Source organism: Schistocerca nitens, chromosome 6 (assembly GCF_023898315.1).
Source record: "Schistocerca nitens isolate TAMUIC-IGC-003100 chromosome 6, iqSchNite1.1, whole genome shotgun sequence".
Taxonomy (NCBI): domain Eukaryota; kingdom Metazoa; phylum Arthropoda; class Insecta; order Orthoptera; family Acrididae; genus Schistocerca; species Schistocerca nitens.
The window spans coordinates 245,142,647-245,164,586 of record NC_064619.1 but is presented as its reverse complement, the minus strand read 5'-3'; the positions used below and the strand labels follow the sequence as shown (position 1 = coordinate 245,164,586).

Sequence of the window (21,940 nt, the reverse complement as noted above, 5' to 3'; positions counted from 1 at the left end):
CTCTGATTACCATGTATTTCCATCTCATGGAATTTGTGGCTGGAAGATGTTTTGAACTCAATCAAAATATTATGAAAGCTGAAGGCAGGGTATTTTGGAGATCTTCCAGAATCATACTCTGGAGATGGAAAATCTTTAGACACAGATCATTGACCACAATGAGAATGAAGTAAAAAAAATATTTTTCAACTGTAAAACACTATCTCTCATGGATAGACCACAAAATGTTGTTCTTTCCTTGTACAAACATTCAGATGGAGGGTGAAAAAATTAAAAATATAATTAAACAAGGCAGCATTCAGCACATGTCTTGAAAAATGAATCTATGTAACTGTAATGCAAAGCTCATTCATACGTAAATCAATGAAGTGCAATATTTGCAAACATGGAAGAAAATCTAATTTCATGCACTAAAAATGCAAAGATCAACATATATAATACATACCACCTATAAAAATCTACTTATCAATTTTTCCTGGGACTTGCTGCTGAGTGACACAAAGAAACTTCCACAATAAAATATATCAGAACTACTACCAGCATAAAAAAGTACAAACCTGACTATCATGCTGACGGGTGAGAAACTGGCACCAAGGGTCTGGAAGGTGACTCAGATCCTCCTTATGTCCTGCAACTCTAGAATTTATCTGCAACATATAGCAAGAATTTATTCCATACGTAGTTTTCATTGTCTCAAATACGGCTTCCGCCCTTTCACTGGTAGAGCCTGATACATCATGCAGCAGCACATAATATCGAAGAACATCAGGACAAAACCACTTGGGCAGCTTTGCGGGAGTAACATTCTGCAGCTGTTGGAGTTGCTGTCCCATGTGCACCAACATGTCCAGAGGGTTAGTTTCAGCAGAAGAGACAACCAATATACCTGTATTTCAGTGTCAAGGATACATGCAACTAATGACAATGCTTAAAAGATAACAAACAGAGAATCTGACAGAAAAACTCACAAATTTGAAGTAATAATCGCAACTGTCTGTGGTGTTATACATCATTCTGGATCAGAGACCTTACACATATTAAAAGAAAAACAAATGGAGATAAAATCACTAAAATTGTTACACAGTGAGCATCAACCCTACAAAATGACACTGATGCCCCTAACTCCCCCCTCACTTGCACTGACACACACAACCACTCTATCTTGCACATGTTAAGACAACAGAGAAAGGGTGAAATGAAATGCGCTATACCAAGGATTACAGATCCATATATGCCAACTTTCAAACGTGAAAAATCAGGAGAATTTTAGCGGTGTACTATTATGAATAACAACATATCCCTCACGATTAAAGTTGCAATAATTCAATACCTGTAACAACTCAATTACATTTGCTTTATTATTTACACGTACGTACTAAATAATGGACATACCTGAGCCTTCAGACTGTATAATTTATCAGTCAACGTGCTGAACAACATGAATGATGAGCTCTGCAGGCTCGAGAGAACTACAGTTCGAAATTACGATCCGAGAAAACAAATTAACATCTATTAGATTCCTGTTTTGACATCAGCACACTTTTGCATGAATAAATCACTGTTAAATGATCACACGTTTTCATTTCATAATGCAACCCATATTTGCATCGCATCTTATATCCGTAAGACTTCTTTCCCTAATTTAAATCAATTTTATGCAGGATGTACCTGTTAGGCTTAGCAAATAATCTGAATAGTTTTCCAGTCTGAATTTGTTTGATTACGGTAATTACTTATTCAGCTCACCTGGAGCTGACTTAGCCTTCTTCAAAAACCCTGAACTAAATTTCTACTCAAAGCATTTGCCTTTTTGAACTGATTTTAAAATAAAAATTTCTCCAAAGACCTTCTGGAAGCATGGACCTGAACTGAGTTCTGCTCTTCGTAACTGTGTTAAAAATTCTCTCTCATTCCGCATTACTATGTGGAATTGACAAAATAGCCAGCATAACCTTTGCAAGTTTATCATACTGAAGAACGCTATCAGCCGATTTCATATGACCTACCAACGTCTACTGAACATCAATTCTCTCTGCTGCCAAGTTGGTTTCTTCCAGCTGAAAGTTACAGAACTGAGAGTGGAGAATATCAACTTCTGTATCTAAGTGTTCACTTTCGCTAGTCAGAATATTAGTTAATAGTCAAGTAGAAGCCATACCTTGTCATCCAACAATATATCGAAGGCGCATGGTTTTCAAATTGTAAGGAAAGTATTGAAACTGCTCTGAAAATCCGGAGGAAGAAGGAAAAATCGGAGTCTCCTGCTTAAATCGGGAGAGTTGGCACGTCTGCAAATTATGTAGAATGACAGAGCAGCTAAAAGAAAGACACAGGAGAAGGTGATTGACTGACCACTTACAAAAAACATGGGTGAACCAGTCATCCCGTTAACATATTAAGAGTGTCTTCCTAAAACCTTAGGAAACATTGGTTAATTCACAAAACTTTAAAACTCTAATCATGTTCAACCTTAGGAAACATGTTGGATAATTCACAAAACTTTAAAACTCTAATCATGTCCATTTGAAAGTCACTAGAGGGCAGGTCTATTGGCAAATCTACTGCTGCCCTCCGTACTGAAAAGTCAGTCTAATAAAATGGGGCGCACTGATCTGCACGCAATAAGAACCACACATTGGAGGGTCCTCTTACCAGAGTAAGAATCGATGCGTCATAGGGCTGTGTCCCATGCAATGATGAGCAAGGAGGACCTCATCCCATCTATGTGGCTGGAAGGAGGTACGCCACAGCCTTATTGTGGACTTTACTATCTAGAGCTTAGTGTTCGTCATTTCCACCCACTCATTCCCCCCCCCCCCCCTTTTAGGTTAGAGAATTCCCTCCCTAGGCCTGACAAGACACCTCCTGAGACGCGGCAAGGTAGGCGTAGGCAAAATGCAACAGGGAACAACAATATTAATGTGCTAATAGTAAACTGCAGGAGCATCTATAGAAAGGTCCCAGAACTGCTCTCATTAATAAACGGTCACAATGCCCATATAGTACTGGGGACAGAAAGTTGGCTGAAACCAGATGTAAACAGTAATGAAATACTAAACTCAGATTGGAATGTATACCGCAGAGACAGGCTGGACAGTGAAGGGGGAGGCGTGTTTATAGCGATAAGAAGTGCAATAGCATCGAAGGAAATTGACGGAGATCCGAAATGTGAAATAATTTGGGCGAAGGTCACGGTTAAAGCAGGCTCAGACATGGTAATTCGATGTCTCTATAGGCCCCCTGGCTCAGCAGCTGTTGTGGCTGAGCACCTGGAGGATAATTTGGAAAATATTTCGAGTAGATTTCCCCATCATGTTATAGTTCTGGGTGGAGATTTTAATTTGCCGGATATAGACTGGGAGACTCAAACGTTCATAATGCGTGGCAGGGACAAAGAATCCAGTGAATTTTTTTAAGTGCTTTATCTGAAAACTACCTTGAGCAGTTAAACAGAGAACCAACTCGTGGCGATAACATATTAGACCTTCTGGTGACAAACAGACCCGAACTATTTGAAACAGTTAACGCAGAACAGGGAATCAGCGATCATAAAGCGGTTACTGCATCGATGATTTCAGCCGTAAATAGAAATATTAAAAAAGGTAGGAAGATTATTCTGTTTAGCAAAAGTGACAAAAAGCAGATTACAGAGTACCTGACGGCTAACACAAAAGTTTTGTCTCAAGTACAGATAGTGTTGAGGATCAGTAGACAAAGTTCAAAACCATCGTACAATATGCGTTAGATGAGTATGTGCCAAGCAAGATTGTAAGAGATGGAAAAGAGCCACTATGGTACAACAACCGAGTTAGAAAACTGCTGCGGAAGCAAAGGGAACTTCACAGCAAATCTAAACATAGCCAAAGCCTTGCAGACAAACAAAAATTATGCAAAGCGAAATGTAGTGTGAGGAGAGCTATGCGAGAGGCTTTCAATGAATTCGAAAATAAAGTTCTATGTACTGACTTGGCAGAAAATCCTAAGAAATTTTGGTCTTATATCAAAGCAGTAGGTGGATCAAAACAAAATGTCCAGACACTCTGTGACCAAAATGGTACTGAAACAGAGGATGACAGACCAAAATGCCGTAATACTAAATGTCTTTTTCCAAAGCTGTTTCACAGAGGAAGACTGCACTGTAGTTCCTTCTCTAGATTGTCGCACAGATGACAAAATGGTAGATATCAAAATAGACGACAAAGGGCAATTAAAATCGCTCAAAAGAGGAAAGGCCGCTGGACCTGATGGGATAACAATTCGATTTTACACAGAGTACGCGAAGGAACTTGCCCCCCTTCTTGCAGCAGTGTACCGTAGGTCTCTAGAAGAGCGTAGCGTTCCAAAGGATTGGAAAAGGGCACAGGTCATCCCCGTTTTCAAGAAGGGACGTCAAACAGATGTGCAGAACTATAGATCTATATCTCTAACATCGATCAGTTGTAGAAATTTGGAACACGTATTATGTTAGAGTATAATGACTTTTCTGGAGACTAGAAATCTACTCTGTAGGAATCAGCATGGGTTTCAAAAAAGACGGTCGTGTGAAACCCAGGTCGCGCTATTCGTCCACGAGACTCAGAGGGCCATAGACGCGGGTTCACAGGTAGATGCCGTGTTTCTTGACTTCCACAAGGTGATCGATACAGTTCCCCACAGTCGTTTAATGAACGAAGTAAGAGCATACGGACTATCAGACCAATTGTGTGATTGGATTGAAGAGTTCCTAGATAACAGAATGCAGCATGTCATTCTCAATGGAGAGAAGGCTTCCGAAGTAAGAGTGATTTCAGGTGTGCCGCAGGGGAGTGTCATAGGACCGTTGCTATTCACATTATACATAAATGACCTTGTGGATGACATCAGAAGTTCACTGAGGCTTTTTGCAGATGATGCTGTGGTGTATTGAGAGGTAACAATGGAAAATTGTACTGAAATGCAGGAGGATCTGCAGCGAATTGACGCATGGTGCAGGGAATGGCAACTGAATCTCAATGTAGACAAGTGTAATGTGCTGCGAATACATAGAAAGATAGATCCCTTATCATTTAGCTACAAAATAGCAGGTCAGCAAATGGAAGCAGTTAATTCCATAAATTATCTGGGAGTACGCATTAGGAGAGATTTAAAATGGAATGATCATATAAAGTTGATCGTCGGTAAAGCAGATGCCAGACTGAGATTCATTGGAAGAATCCTAAGGAAATGCAATCCGAAAACAAAGGAAGTAGGTTACAGTACGCTTGTTCGTCCACTGCTTGAATACTGCTCAGCAGTGTGGGATCTGTACCAGATAGGGTTGATAGAAGAGACAGAGAAGATCCAATGGAGAGCACTGCGCTTCATTACAGGATCATTTAGTAACTGCGAAAGCGTTACAGAGATGATAGATAAACTCCAGTGGAAGACTCTGCAGGAGAGACGCTCAGTAGCTTGGTATGGGCTTCTGTTAAAGTTTCGAGAACATACCTTCACCAAAGAGTCAAGCTGTATATTGCTCCCTCCTACGTATATCTCGCGAAGAGACAATGAGGATAAAATCAGCATACCGACAATCCTCCTTTCCACGAACAATACGAGACTGGAATAGAAGGGAGAACCGATAGAGGTACTCAAGGTATCCTCCGCCACACACCATCAGGTGGCTTGCGGAGTATGGATGCAGATGTAGATGTAGAAGCCTCATTGGTGTAGCTGACAGAATATTACACCTCCAAATGGTGTCTTACACTTCACTGAAGTCAAAAAACACTCTTAGACAATATTTTTTACATAGGAAATCCTGCTCGATTTCCACTTCTAGCAGTGTCAGGTGGTTGACAGTGGATCAACGTCTCCTAAATTCACACTGAGACTGGCTAAGGAGCTGCCTGGTCTCTAATATCCAGACCAGACAACAGTTGGCATGCACTCTAGGGTCTATCCTACACAGCTCGTTACGGTGAGACTTCGATAACTACTGAGACGTGTTTGGTCCTCTCCTGGTTTGAGAACAGGTATCAAAATTGCCTCCTGCCACAAGTCAGGGAATTGGGCTGTCAGCCATATTGAATTAAAACATCACAAGAGGATTTCCTTGGACACAGTTTGCAAGTGTTCCAGCATGCAGTAACGTATTTGGCTGTGACTGTGCTCCGTATCCCAAGCATCAGACATTGCCGAATCAAACTCCCAAATGGACAATTGCAGGACTCAGAATCGGTGGACTTGAAGTCCGACTCAACCCTTTCCATGGTGGCACAGTAACGATGGAACACTGGATCCCAGCTGGCAGTGGCAGTAGTTAGTGCAAAATGCTCTGTAAATGTCTGTTCTAAGTCTTCAGGGATTGCTTGGAAACACTCTTTTCAACAATGTTGCTATAGGTAATCAACTGCCTCATGGCTTCCCATACTATTGTATAATACGTGCAATGGCTGACAGAGTCCACAAACACTTATCATGACCATTTCTTGCTCTCCTTGATGATGTGTTGAGCCTTTGCCCTTGCTAAGCAAAAGGCTGCAAGGTTTCCCACTGTTGGGGAACACTTAAATTGCAGCAGAGTGACATGCCTGACCTGGATTACTGAATGGCATTCAGCAGTTCACCAAGGGTCAGGTTGCCTCCACGATGATCTGGAGAAAGCAACTGCACGGTAGATTACTCATGTGATGAAGTTCACACACTCGTGGATGCTGTAGCAGTATTCAAAAGCCAGCTAGGTGAACAGCATCCATTCACCTCTGCTAATCATCCATCGTTTGTGGCTGCGTCCTTTCAGGGAGAGCTGCATCCAGTAGGTGAATGCGGAGTGGGAAGTGGTCACTGGAATGTAGGTCATCAATGATTTCCCACTGAATGGAGTCTGTGAGGGCTGGAGAGCAGAAAGATGGCTGAAAATGATCCATTAGCAGCACAGAAATGAATGGAAGTCTCTGTGATCAGGATGCACAACAGGTGAGATTTCATAAGGCTCTCCAAAACCCGACTCCGAGGCAAGTAGAAGCCTTGCCTCACAATACATAATGGCCACTGAAGTCTCCCTGTACAAGAAATGGCCGGAGGAGTTGAGCTACGAGGCCTGTGAGAGCCTTTGAGTCTTATCACCTCTTGTGGAGGTTAGTACAATGAGCAAACAGTGATCCTCTGACACAACTGAATTTCAACTGCAACTGCTTGCATTTCAGTAGACAGGGGGAGTCCAGAGGATTGGTGCGCATAGCTGACAAACACATCAACCCCTCCCATGGCCCTTTCCCCAGTCGTATCAATGTTGCAATGAAGATTATAGTCCCATATCACAGAGGCATCAGATGCTTTAAAATGCATTTCCTGCAACACTTTCACCCTGTCTTTCCACCGGGGAGGTGAGCTCAGAATGGGTACAGGCTCACTCTTGAGGCAAGACAAGTGCCCCAGGCCGATATCAAGGTCCACCGGTTATAAAGATGAAGCATGAAAAACATCACAGAGGCGTTGAATTCATCATATTGCTTATTGCCCATCTCCATTACCAGTAGGTGCTTTGTCTTTAATTTTTTGGCCTGGGGAAGCTTTGGAGCCACAACCACAGTAGTAGTAGTAGTAGTAGTAGTAGTAGTAGTAGTAGTATTGGTATTGGTAGAGCTGGATGGTGGACCAGACAATCTTTGGAGGGGCAGGGAGCACCATAACATTGGTAACTGCAGCCTTTTCTGAATACAGGCATTGAAATAACTGCAGCAGCACAAGTGCACTGACAAATGCTGACACTGTAGTTGGAGTCATGAGCAATGGCAGTCGGTACTCCAACAGCCAGTGAGCATTCAGTAGTGTTCCGAGTGCTCTGCTCTGAATGCCGTTGCTAATGCGAACATTAAACATGATTTTAGCAAGTTGTTTTGTGAATTTGTATTTCATTTGTCGTGAATTGTCATTGCAGATGGTGGTGGTAAATGATAAATTCTGAATAAACAAGCGAGAGACATAATTTACAGGATATATGCTTCCTTCAAGCGGAAAGCATGCACATGCATACACCGTAACTGTCACTTGTAATCATCAACAATGCCATTCCCGTCCGTGCCTCAACATGGGTGAACTCCTATTATTTGTGGATCGGACTACAGCAACCTCCACTTGTGTAGCAGCATCAGCTTTCTGAACTGGCTGTTTAATAACCGAAGCAAAGAAGCTAGTGAACATTACTTCGTAGTTTTAAGCTCTAGTATCTTCCTTTCTTTAAGGAAGACACTGCATTCCCTAATCCAGACAGAGTGTTTCCCAAAGCAAGTCACACACTTTGGAGGAGACGAACAACAGGCCCCTTCGTGAGCTGCCTGACCACATCTACTACAAGTTGGTTCTCCCTAAGAACCTAGAGTAATGTGCTGGCATTTAAAACCATGTGTTGGGTTGTAGACATAAGGCTGCAAGCTTTCGAGAAGGAAACCTACCTTGACATGCTCTAAAAGTTTCATGATGTTAAATGTAAGTATAAATGAGTCTGATTTGAGCAGATCATCATCCACCATTTTCATTATATTTTGCTCATCAACAATGCCTCCTGGGGTCCACTCAACTTCCAATTTCTCTTTGGGAATATCTACCAGATCCCTGCATAACAACAGCTTTGCTGTATTTCAAGATGTTGTGAAGCTCAGTTTATACGGCCCTTCCCCAAGGTATTGAGCATTTTGTACATTCTTAACTTGTTGGGAACTAGAAGTTTCTACCAACAGTGTCCTATCACACAACTGCATGACTAATTTTAAAGTGCCAGCAATGCAGTTTTTTGAGTATAGAAAGGCAAAACTTTCCTGAAGCTGCCCTCTCCCCCTTTCACTACCAAAAACGCATTCTGATTATCAGCATGCATTCTGTTGCTAGATGCAAAACTTTTGGAATTAATTTCCGAGTTAACATCCCTTCGACAAGGTCATTAGAGACGGAGCACAAGCACGGATTAGGGAAGGATGGGAAGGAAATCGGCTGAGCCCTTTCAAAGGAACCATCCTGGCATTTGCCTGAAACGATTTAGGGAAATCACGGAAAACCTAAATCAGAATGGCCAGACACAGGTTTGAACAGTCGTCCTCCCAAATGCAAGTCCAGTGTGCTAACCAATGTGTCACCTTGCTCGCTGGGGAAATAAACATCCAACTAGACACAACCCCACATGCCTAGGTAAGCCTTACGCAACTGAGGTGCAACGGTTCCCCCAGAGGTTGCCTCCAACCAACTGTTACATCTCAACAGCCACTCATCTCCCCAGCATGCAGCACATCTTAAGACTGAGGGATGTTTTTTTCCTTTTTTTATATGAAGGGTTTTACCATTCTCACAATCCAGGGGGCCAACCCAAAATCACCTTTCCCTAAGGCACACAACGTTCCACCAATGCACCTTACAATGCTTGATGAAGCACGCCCAGCGTTTATGGCGATGGAGTACTGGCAACACTAACCAGTCCCCAGCTCGCAAACCACATGGTTGCCAAGCCTGTATCCAGCAAATGAATTCTGAGTCCCTGTGGGCAAGTGTATAGGAGAGCACAACTACTGTGCAGATTTATTTTTATTTGTATATGGAGAACGAGGCCAACGGACAACATGTCTGCTAGATGGGACAGCAATCGCAGTAACTTCACATGAGGAAGTGTCTGTGCAGATGAGATATAGAGGCTCAGAGATTCGCCAGCATGTCATTCCCAGAATTAATGCAGAAAATATGGCAGTTGCTGTACTGATAGTGAAATAAACAAATTATGTATTTATATGTCATTCTAAATGGTCGTGGTTAATTCTGAATCCTTGATGCTGTGTAAATGGAACTTTAACACAGCGTTTCCAAGTTGGACAGTGTGAAGGAAATCTTTTGTTATCTGATGGACACAGTAAATGCTTACAAACAATATATGGAGTACACAAATGAAAGGTGTCGGAACAATTATGGAAGAAGAGTAGAAATTGTTAAATTACGTTTCCTTTCAGCATAAGTTCTTTAACAGAAGAAATCTTTGACTGCCAAATACAAGGGAACGGTCAACTTAGGAGGAGGTTATGATTCAAGAAAGAGTGACACATTTAGTATAGCATAGAATTGACAAGAAAATGAAGTCATTTTTACAAAAACAAACTGAGGAAGTAGAGGGGTGGTATCTATAAAATTTTTCAATAAGACTTTTGTCTCAATTTATATAGGAAGAAGGAAGGAAGATTGGTTTTAATGTCTCTTCGACATTGAAGTCATTACAGATGGAGCACAAGCTCAGATTGTGTCAAGGATGGGAAAGGAAATCTGCTGTGCTCTCTCAAAAGAACCCTCTGGCATTTCCTGGAACGATTTAGGGAAATCTAGGAAAACCCAAATCTGGATGGTTGGACATGGTTTGATTTATCATCCTCCAAAATGCGAGTCCAGGGTGTTAACCACTGTGCCTTCTCGTCTGGTACAGCAATTTTTATAATAAGCTTTATGTCAGGATGTAGTCTAGTGGCAACACTATCAATCACATGAAGAAAAGTGCATAACTTATCAAACTTACTATGAAGCTAAATAAAGGTAGTAATTACAATATTTTAGAAGGCAGTGACTGACACTGTGCTCTTTCACTTCTGTGGTGTGACATCAGGCAAAATAAGTCACACACTAGTCATTTACAAAACTAGGCCAGTGTCCGATCCTGTACCTGAAAACAAAAGTAATGCTACACGTTATAAAACTTCATGAACCTCTCTCAGGAGGCCAAGCTCTTGTCAGAAGCCAGAATAAAGAGGAAGGGTGGAGGAGGGAGGTGGGGGAAGATGGAGGTGGGGGGGGGGGGTGATAGAATAATACCTCCTTAAAAATACCTTGGTCCAAATGGTTCAGCATCTAGTATCTTGTAAGGGCCTTTTGCCACAGTTAAGGTATGAAGACTGCCACAGCATACAAGGTGAATGGGACCAAATTTCCAACTTAGCTCATAGGATGGAAGCCTGCAACTCTCTTTTGGTGTTTGTAAACATACAAGCTCCATCCTGAAGGAAGCTTTTTCTGAACTTTAATCGTAGCTCAACACAGTAGTCTATAAATAGAATTACTGTCATGCCACACAAGTTTTCCAGTCATAAATACTTTGTGCTACCTGTGCGAAGATAAGGTAAGTCACTAGTATATTACAAATAGTCATAATTATGGTTAATTGTTTTCTAACAGCTATTGTTTCAAGCATAGTGTTCACAGTTATTTGTTCACTGAAGGTGTTAGATCTGACTTTTGTGCAAACACTTCTGAAAATTCACTCTGTATTATACTATTGCAATACATGTGACTTTTTCTAATACAAGTGTTATGCCCCAGGATAGTATCACTGGGGGACACTAAAAATTCATCCAAGTTTTACCTTGGCAGTTCCCAGAAGCCGAATCAGCAGTGTCAGTGACCAGTAGACTGCCAGCTATGGGAAAAGCTGAGCGAGTTACAGCAAGCACGGAAGTTATCACAGCACGGGGTAACGACTGAGCACCCAAGTCCACAAGCGAAGCATAATAATATCACGGAAGCCGAGAGATACCGTCATACTAGTGATAAAGCAAAGTGTCGTACGATAGGCTAGGTACAACGCAACAATAAGTATTCAGGTGGTGAACCAGCAGAAAAAAGCTTCAGAAAAGTGAAGATACGAAAGTCTGAAGTCACTAGGAGACCTAACAGTGAGGGAAAACCTGTATGTATGTCATTATAGCCATTCCCGTCACCACAGAGTGCACTGGAAGCACCAAATAAACTTCCCACCCTTCTTAACAAATGGCCGATTGCTGAGTGTCCATTGCCAACTTCCCAGTGTGTAATCTCAGCCCTTGTGTCAGTTGCAGCTATCCAGTAAGAGCCCAGGTTATGGAGTTTGACCCTCTGCACGTTTAGCTGCCTCCAACCATCTATGGAACCATGACTCCAGCTGGAAGGACACTAATGCTGCCAGCTGCACTGCCAACTTCCGAGGCAACGCTGATGGGGTGTGGAGGCTGCCATCACCCTACACGTCTGCTGGAGGCTTGACCTGCATGACCTAGATATTATCTGTCATCTATCTTTGAGGAGGATGCCCACTACTGTTGCTTATCCCATTCCTGTGGCAGACACTGATGCTGCTAGCTCTGTCTCCTAAGTGGGGGCCGAGAGCCGACTCCTGCGAGAAAGCAAGTACTTGGACTTGGGAGCGTGACTCCCAAGGGCAAATCTTAGAGGTGAACAAGAGCACTTTGGATGAAGAGCTGGGGGGCCACTGGCGTCCATGGGTCAACAGTCACCCTGTGACGCAACAACTGCCACCCAATGCTTCACTGCGCTGGGGAAACCGCAAAGCTGAGAGCGTGCCAGCCTTCCTCTGCTGAGGAGGCCACTGCTCTACAAGCCTCTGAGGGGGCCAGGCAACCTTTGAAAGCTGCAAAGTCATACCAGTTCAGTTATGATCACTGCACATTTTTATATCAGTGTGACTGTTAACCTCCTGTCCCCACGACGAATGGCCACTGCCAACCTGTGGACGAGAGCAAAATATACCACCCTATAGCACAACACACAACTGAACATAACATGCTTGATTTCAATGGCTGCTTCACTACCCAAACCATCTGGATCCTCCTCTCCACCACAAGCTTTACTGAACTGCACAGATGGGAGTTATCCTTACAACACATTCTTCATTCTTCATTCCCGTATTTATCTTGACCTCTACCTACAGTAACATTCTGTCCCCACACCATCCACCCAACAGTTTCCACCCCTGTCCCCTCACCCTCTTTGTAAGCACCCTCTGTAAATGCACCCCCATTTCTTTCCTCTTCCGCACTACTCTACTCCTCCCTCCCCCCCCCCCCCTCCCCATTCCACAGCCTCCCGATATATGCGTCCATTGGCAGTCTAGTCCCTGCACACACTGCCAGACTACGATCTTCTCTTCCCCCATCTACAGGGTGTTACAAAAAGGTACGACCAAACTTTCAGGAAACATTCCTCACACACAAATAAAGAAAAGATGTTATGTGGACATGTGTCCGGAAACGCTTAATTTCCATGTTAGAGCTCATTTTAGTTTCGTCAGTGTGTACTGTACCTCCTTGATTCACCGCCATGATTTCATACGGGATACTCTACCTGTGCTGCTAGAACATGTGCCTTTACAAGTACGACACAACATGTGGTTCATGCACGATGGAGCTCCTGCACATTTCAGTCGAAGTGTTCGTACGCTTCTCAACAACAGATTCGGTGACCGACGGATTGGTAGAGCCGGACCAGTTCTGTGGCCTCCACGCTCTCCTGACCTCAACCCTCTTGACTTTCATTTATGGGAGCATCTGAAAGCTCTTGTCTACGCAACCCCGGTACCAAATGTAGAGACTCTTCGTGCTCGCATTGTGGACGGCTGTGATACAATACGCCATTCTCCAGGGCTGCATCAGCGCATCAGGGATTCCATGCGACGGAGGGTGGATGCATGTATCCTCGCTAACGGAGGACATTTTGAACATTTCCTGTAACAAAGTGTTTGAAGTCACGCTGATACGTTCTGTTGCTGTGTGTTTCCATTCCATGATTAATGTGATTTGAAGAGAAGTAATAAAATGAGCTCTAACATGGAAAGTAAGCGTTTCCGGACACATGTCCACATAACATATTTTCTTTCTTTGTGTGTGAGGAATATTTCCTGAAAGTTTGGCCGTACCTTTTTGTAACACCCTGTATACACTGCTGTCCCTTCCAATTCCCCGCCCAATCCAGATTGCTGCTTCCGCTCTATGTGACAGCTGCATTCTGGTCTGAGATGCCCGAGATGATGGTCATGTCCTCGTGAGGTGTACTTGCTCGTGTGAATGAGTGCATGCATTTCCTTTTCTGAAAAAGGCTGTGGCCAAAAGCTGAAATCTGAGTGTCTTTTCATTGTACCTATCTGCAGCTCAACATGTCACCTTTATAGTGAGTAGCAATCTATCTTTTCCTTACATTGTTGATATTCCGATCTGGAGTTTCCATTGTTTGAATTATACATGACCCACACACACATTTCAACTGTAGGACTGCAGTACACCAATTTTACATATCCCCTCCTAAATTTGCAAAACACTAAAAACATGTATAAGAAGATACAGAAGTAAGTTTAAAGAATGATCCAGGCATCGGTAGGAACACATTTTAACAACATTTCATCCACATTTGCAGTAGGCTTTACAAAAATGAACAAGGAACGGGAGGAAGAGAAGAGTTTTTTCAATCTAAAGTCACTTTCAGCCACATGCCTACACAAACATTGTATTTTATACATTTAGTGCCTAAGAAATTTGGGAATCATTGATAAAGGACATGCACAATGTTGTTCTGCCTGTTTTCACATGAGGTGGAGGAGAACATAAAAAATTCATAAGTAATCATGAAAAAAATCACTTTGCAAACAGTTGAAATGGTTTTTCATTAATTTTTGACACTTTCCTATAAGTATGTTGTTGTAGGTAACTAATTCCCAGGCAAATCCAATGAAAGTTCTAAAAAGCAAACAAAGTAGCAAAAAGGTAAAAAACTCAACAGTAACAACACCCATTAATGATGATGCTTAACTGTAAGACATTATTCTTAGAGCCCAAACATTAAATTATCTCTGATATGCCACAGAAGTAACACCCACCGATCATGGCAAAAGTATGGGCAAGTAAACTTAAAAGATTTTGTGTTTTATGAAAACCGGCCATAATTTATCTTGCAACAAAAGCGGCTAAATTACAAACTAACAAATGATTAAGCACACTGTTGCACCATTCTGTACATTTTCCATTTTGTACTTCACAACTAGCCCCCTCTGTATAAACGGTAACAGCTAATAATGCCAACGAAGTGCTGCTACTTGCCTAACTCTGTCACAGCCCTTCAAAGATGGGACCATAACAGAAGTATTATTTTGCTTTGATGTCTCCATTCTCATACAATATACTCACAGTAAATCCAGACCGGTGACAAAAGAATCTTCCACTATTATACTAATGCTAACACTTCTGTCATAATTTTATCTCCCACACTACAACAGAAAATCAGAACAAAAATAGTTTACTGCAAGCATCAGCAGCTTGTAGTAGTTGAAAAAGTAAAAGGGGTGGGAATAAAGAAAATGATCCAAATTAAAAATATAGAAACATAGGGTGATGGAAAGGGAGACGGAAATTATGGAAAGAAACATCATGGCAACAAAAGAAAGAAGAGAAACATATGAGAATGTAAGTGGATACAACCTTTTAGTAATTACTTCACATAATCAACAATAACAAAACCATAACTGACATAAAAGATTCAGTTTAAACCAAGGCACAAAGTGTAAAGAAGAGGTGTGTGTGTGTGTGTGTGTGTGTGTGTGTGTGTGTGTGTGTGTGTGTATTACAGTTTTGACATTTCTTTGTCAAAGGATACAGCCCAAGAAATGTTTTGTGAATTCATGGTCAGAGGGAAACTGAACCTGAAGAAACGTTTCTCTCCATGCTTCAAACCACGGAGCAGATGCTGGAATTTCTACAGTCTGGTCACCTGAAAACATACAAATTTGATTATTTTCTTTGTGTTTTTAAAAATCAACATGTAAAATTATGCTCCTCCAGATGTGTCCAATGGAAAATGGATCAATACTATGAAAGAAAATATAACTGGCAATATTTTATGAAAATAACATATCGACATATTTTGCAACAATCACTGTACTTACAGGCCAGGATCACTATAGGTGAAGCATTCCTCATCCTACCACTATAAAAAAAAAGAGAGAAAGAAAAAAAGTGGGAATACAGAAGCGTCCGATTCCACCTGTCTGCTCTGACCCATGACGTGACCAATATGGCGGAAATGACCATTCACTACGACTCCAATATGGTGCCTATGACGTCATTACATAAACATAACAAAGATGAAAATAAATCGAAAAACCAACAATACACACATCTTCCCCCAAAAATATAAACAAACTAATAGGACAAGTGTGGGAAATTGGGGGGGTTTTGGGTGGGGACAAACTAAATTTAAACACACATAAACACAGACCACCATACCAAATGACACAAAATGACAAAATAAATCGACAACATAAAATTCCCAAATTCCACTACGCACAATATCCTCTGGAATCAGTCACTTACCTTCACCCATATAGCTCAACCGCAGCTCACAATACCAAACCATAGATACAACTGCAACAAAATAGATCCTCCACAACATAATCACAAAACAACCACCACCCCCTACCCACCTACCTCCACAAACATTACCAGCAACTACACCTCTCCCCTCCCCCCCCCCCCCCCTCCCTACAAGCCACAGACCCCCACCCTCACACCACCACCTTACCCAACCAGTAGCTCTCAGGGACGCTCTTCTGCCAACAGTACTCATCTAAATGAGACTGAAGGTTAGAAGAGCTTCTATTCCCCCTCCCAATAACTGACTTAACCACCCCCAAAACCCCTCTATCATATTTTTACAAGACCCAGTCTCATAAGTTTTGAATTCCAAACTATGGTTAACTACTAAATGCTGATAGCCCCTCTCGTCCAACCCATTATAAAATGAAAAAGCGTCAAACTACTGTACTGCCCTCTTCAATAAACTCCTCAATTAATCCCACCAATTCCCTTTTCATCCGCCCCTCCCAAACCCTAAAAATGCACTCTGAAAAGCCACCCCCAGATACAACAGCCCCCCACACCCATAAACCAACCAGAGACTTAGCCTTCCCATACTACTTCTTCCCAAACCGTGACTCGTCAACCTCCACCACCACCACCACCACCACCACCACCACCACCTCAGGCCAACCCCACTTACCCGTGTACTTAATATACTCAGAACACACTTCCCTACAAAATGAAAACCAGTCAAGAACTGTCCTCTCACTCACACCAGTCTCATGCGCACAAAAACTGTGAGAGGATCTATAACAAAAAAATACGTCATCAACACAATCTCTCGCAAGCCCAACCTAGACCTCTCGAACCAGGTACCACGCCTTATGGAGTGTCATAGGTTGTCCCTACAGCACTGCCACGTGTAGCCATCCCTGGTCTGAGACGCCGGAACTTTTGCCAACCGTATTTCCTGCCAACACACGCTGCACCTAACCACTTCTGCCAGCAGCCCATACAATAGCAAAAACTTTATAAGGGAAAAAGCACTGTCCCCATTTCCACATGCAAACGAGCGCTGTTGAATTTATCCATCATATCCATACCTAACAAAAGCAGCCACAAATTAAATTAAACAAAGTAACACATGGCATACAGCAAACAGCACTACAATAACTTGGACACAACAAAAACTACATAGTTCACTCACTGAAAGCAGTTCCTGTTGCGGCACTCTCAAACTAATACCTTGCAGGACAAACAGCAATACCAGAATGAAGCCAATACACCACATAACACGCAAACTGCAAACACACCACCAGGCGGCACCACCGACCGCAACGAAATGACAACTATAAATACCACACACTCATAAACTAAACTCCGCGCGGTCATGACGTCACATCCCACAACACCCTTACGTCATGGGTCAAAGCCGACGGGTGGGACTGGATGCCTCCATCGACCCAAAAAAGTTGCTACCTGCAGTATTCAACATCCACAACTGCTCTCAAGCAGTGCTCAATAGGATCTCTCTCACTTTATTGACATCACTGTCACAAACAAATTGTTATCACCATTTTCAAACACCAGTAACTCTATGGTTTTGTTTTTAGATCTTGTACCCTTTTTGCCAAACTGTTCTGTAACAACAGATTTCTCAATGTTTCTGAAATTTATGTATTGCAAGTGTTCAGGGCATTATCCAGTGATCACAATAGGCCTACCTGAAAAGTGCCGTAAATAATGCACATGTTATAAACCTGTGTTCACCGCAAGTGGCACTATGGTCAGACCTCACCTCATAATGATCCTGTGTATTGTGCAAGGGAATACCATCCTTGTCTTACCAACACGCAAGAGTTGTCAGCCAATGACAGCAGAGCTAGTGTATATTTAGAGAGACATGCACAGCAAATGCTTAAGTTAATTTTACTGCTGATGCAGGAGGAAATAGTCTTCAAAATTGTGACCTTTTACTATGTTGAAACAAACAAACAGACACACACACACACACACACACACACACACACACACACACACACACCAACACACAAAATTGACATACTGCGCAAATATCCATTAAATTCCTTATATCACTGGAAAGCTGCTAAAATGTATTTTATGGCTGAATACCTCATTCATTTCTGTGTCATAATATGACTGAGCAACATACACAAATAATTTCTCTTATTGGTATTATACACCGATGGGAAAAAATACACCACTATGAGGATGCAAATCCAGTTTGCTTTAAATACACGATGTGACGGCCACGAGCATCAGTTATCTTTGAGATTGGACATGGCGAGCTGATGTTAGTCAAGAATGACTTTAAGATGACAAATACACCATCATCAACACCTCACTGAGTTTGAGAAGCTGAATGTTCCTTTTGCGATACAGTAGAAACATTTGGCAGGGATGTAGTCACTACACGTTTCCTGGAAAGTGTGGTCACAAGAATGTACGGTCACAAGAAGTCTGGGCTCTAAATGGCCACATGGTGCTATCGAGAGATAAGACCACCATGTTCGGCATATGGCTCCAGTGCATTGTATTGCATATGCAGCAGCAATCTGAGCAGCAGTTGGCAATACAGTTACACAACAAACTGTTACAAATCTACTACTTCAAGGACAGCGCAGAGCCAGATGCCCTATAGTGTTCATTCCACTGGCACCAAACCACCACCATTTGCGACTTCAGTCATGACAAGCAATAACTCAATGGAAGGCAGGGTGGAAGTCTGTTGTGTTTTCTGATGGAAGCTGGTTCTGTCTCAGTGCCAGTGATGACCATGTTTTGGTTAGGACGACGCCACTTCAGAGGCTGCAAGCAACCTGTCTGTGTGCTAGATGCACTGGACCTACACCTGGAGTTATGGCCTGGGGTGCGATTTCATATGACAGCAAGAGCACTCTCATGGTTATCCCGTGTATACTGACAGAAAATTTGCACATCAATTTAGTGATTCAGTCTGTTGTGCAGTCATTCATGAACAGCATTCACTTTATGTAAAGAGCTTGGTTAATGACAGGCTAACCATTTAATCAATAAATTAGAATTACACTTAGGCACTATCATGCTTTTACAATGCTGTCAGAAAATCAAATGTTGGCAGCCAAGTTCATTATATGAGGTTTAAAGATTCACTGTCAAATGCATCAAACTCAATACGTGTCATAATTTAGAAGACTCTGAAGTGAAACCAAAAATGTAGTGTTTTTCTGTTATTTACACATCATACCTATTAATTGGAATGAAGGCAATTAATTTATTTCCAGATCTAATTTGTACACCATACAACAGATCTGATATACAGATTTAATCTCCAGTTGAGACTAGAGTAGCATATGGAGTATACATAAAGTCAAGCAGCTCAAATAAACATCAGACACTACCTATAATTTGGAGAATTGTGCAGAGAACGCAAATATTAGTCTTACCACTGGGAAGCACTAATGGTGTTTGTAAGGCTATATGTATAACTGTGGTGACAATATCAGTTGACAATGGACTGCACAGTAACTGTCCATTGTCATTAGATGCAAAGCAGGGGTACTTCTTGTGGTCCACATAATGTAAGTCCTTTCAGTCAGTGAAACAACAGATTTGCCATTCTTTATAAGCTTATGCATATTGACGCTGGAAGTGTACAGATAAGGTCTTCCAGGATAGGCTGTCACATCACAGTACATGACAATTATCGAAATGTGAGTGGATCATTAGTTTGATGTCCAAATACATGCAAGAATTTCTAGACATAAAAGAAACCAAGTATGGAGTCTCATTTGGCAAAATGTTTAGTTAAAAAAAAATCTTGAACGAAAATATAAATACCATATTACCTATATTGATGGGGTAGTTTCGCTCACTAGATGCAAAGCTTACAGATTCATTAAGAAACTTCCTTGCCAGTGTTGGCTGAGGTGGCCGAGCGTTAACATCCAACACAGTAAATCTTAAGTTTCTCACTGGTATAACACCACCTGATGGTTCTCGGAAATGGGCTGCAACATAACCGTTAACAACATACACAACCTGTATACGGCCAATTGAAACTTGAGTATCACTGTAAACTAATTCAGCTAAACTGTAAGCTGCTGAGGGCACACTTTATCGTTGTCACTATCACACCTGTAATTAACACAAACCTTCTGTATTCAATTTGCAAAACGGCTGAATCATTTCTGTAAAAGATAAGTTGTTTTTCTGGCATGCCTGATCGACCAAGGGGCTACACATAGCGGCTATAAGTGGCGAAAATGCATTCTGGATGAATTCATGGGGTGTCAACTTGCACTGAGCCATTTCGTAGCGTTAATGACAGTCGTCCCGGTAAATGACAGGTTATTGTATTACTTCGATCATGCCTTTCCCACCATAGTTCAGGTGCAGGTCTTTTCTTTTTGCACTTTCACTACTAACACTTTCATATTATCCCTAACCCCCATTACTCCCATGTTTCACATTAACGTAGATTTGAACTATCTACAGTGTTTGTTGGTTTGTGTCATTATCTTTGATGTATCTCAGCTGATTCGTCAAAGATAACATTCGTGAAGTGTCCAAACGCGAGTCGTGTGGCAAGTAATGTAATATGCGTCGTGCATGAATGGCTCTGCTGCACTGCATGTCATAGAAGTGTAGAGGAGTCGGAGTTGCGCTTCTTAGTGTAAAATTTTGTTACTTTAAAAATAAATCATTTTACTTCTGTTCAAGAAATTTTTCATTATCCCTTTTTTTCTGTGAGAGCGCGGTGCGACTGCTGTTTACGCACGTGACTTGATATTTTGACGTTTATCGCGTTCGAAACGGCGTCGTGGTTGTAATAACATGTTTCATGTGTGCCAATATGCGTAAGCGATTGAGGCTTCTTTTATGTCTCCGTAACAGTTTTGTCGGAATTTCTATACAGGAAGCAAAAATGTCAGGAGTAAAAGAGAAGCGAACACAATTTACTGTGCTCGTGGAAGGGAACATAGGGAGTGGAAAAACGACATTTTTAAACCATTTTGCGAATGATGATGCTTTAATCCTTTCAGAACCAGTGGAAAGATGGAGAAATTTAAGAGGACATAATTTGCTTGTTAGTGTGACTCAGGCAGAGTCGGTTGCTTTACAAAAAATCTGATGCAATGTTAAAGCTACAATGATGAATTTGTGTTTCAGGGTCTTTTGTACGAAAATCCAACGCGGTGGGCCCACGCTTTCCAGTCGTATGTGCAGTTAACTATGTTGGATTTTCATATGCAACGCTCGAATCATCGTCTGAAATTAATGGAAAGATCCATATATAGTGCGAGGTTAATAATTTGCCATTATTTGTTCACTTCCCAGTAGGAAATATTTGACAAGATTTATTAGACAAAATTTGATATGGCATCTTATTCATTTTGCACAGTCATGAAATAATCTTCTGTAGAACATTTATTTATAGTCGCCAGAAATACTGCTGCACACATTTTTGCCATTTGAGGATGTGGTGCTGCATATCTCCATCTGGCCATACTACAAGAGTATAACCTTTAAAAGCAAATGGAAAAAAAAAATCATATGAGTTACCACAACTAGGATGAAATCAACCAATTATTAAGTTCCTTAGAATAGACAAAATTTTTTCATGTGTTGTAAAAAATCATAAAAACTGTTTCATTGAATTTCAACTTTATCTGTACTTGTTGCTTGGAGGAAATGCTTTGTACACGAGGCTGTGTATTAATAATACTGTTGACATGACATGGTTGGGGTCACCAAGCAAGGTGATGCAGTAATTAAGACGCGGGACTCGCATTTGAGGATGTGGTGCTGCATATATCCATCTGGCGATCTAGATATAAGCC

General features: G+C 41.7%; 2 protein-coding genes across 4 annotated transcripts in view; one reads left to right on the top strand and one right to left on the bottom strand.

Moving 5' to 3' along the window:
• Positions 1-20,613, bottom strand: part of LOC126262211 (trafficking protein particle complex subunit 8) — a 309,618-nt gene extending 289,005 nt beyond the window's left edge. For all 3 annotated transcript variants that reach the window (XM_049958637.1, XM_049958638.1, XM_049958639.1), the window contains exons 1-4: positions 20,252-20,613; positions 19,946-20,107; positions 15,397-15,510; positions 558-886 (exon numbers count right to left, since the gene is read on the bottom strand). In XM_049958637.1, the coding sequence (XP_049814594.1) occupies positions 558-886; positions 15,397-15,510; positions 19,946-20,107; positions 20,252-20,408 (762 nt within the window). In that variant the 5' untranslated portion in view covers positions 20,409-20,613. The remainder of the gene's footprint in view (positions 1-557; positions 887-15,396; positions 15,511-19,945; positions 20,108-20,251) is intronic.
• Positions 20,614-20,797: 184 nt separating this feature from the next.
• The window catches only part of LOC126262215 (deoxynucleoside kinase-like), a 95,555-nt gene continuing 94,412 nt past the window's right edge, over positions 20,798-21,940 (top strand). Inside the window, exons 1-2 of the mRNA XM_049958650.1 lie at positions 20,798-21,186; positions 21,270-21,403. Coding sequence (XP_049814607.1) covers positions 20,941-21,186; positions 21,270-21,403 — 380 coding nt within the window. The 5' untranslated portion in view covers positions 20,798-20,940. The remainder of the gene's footprint in view (positions 21,187-21,269; positions 21,404-21,940) is intronic.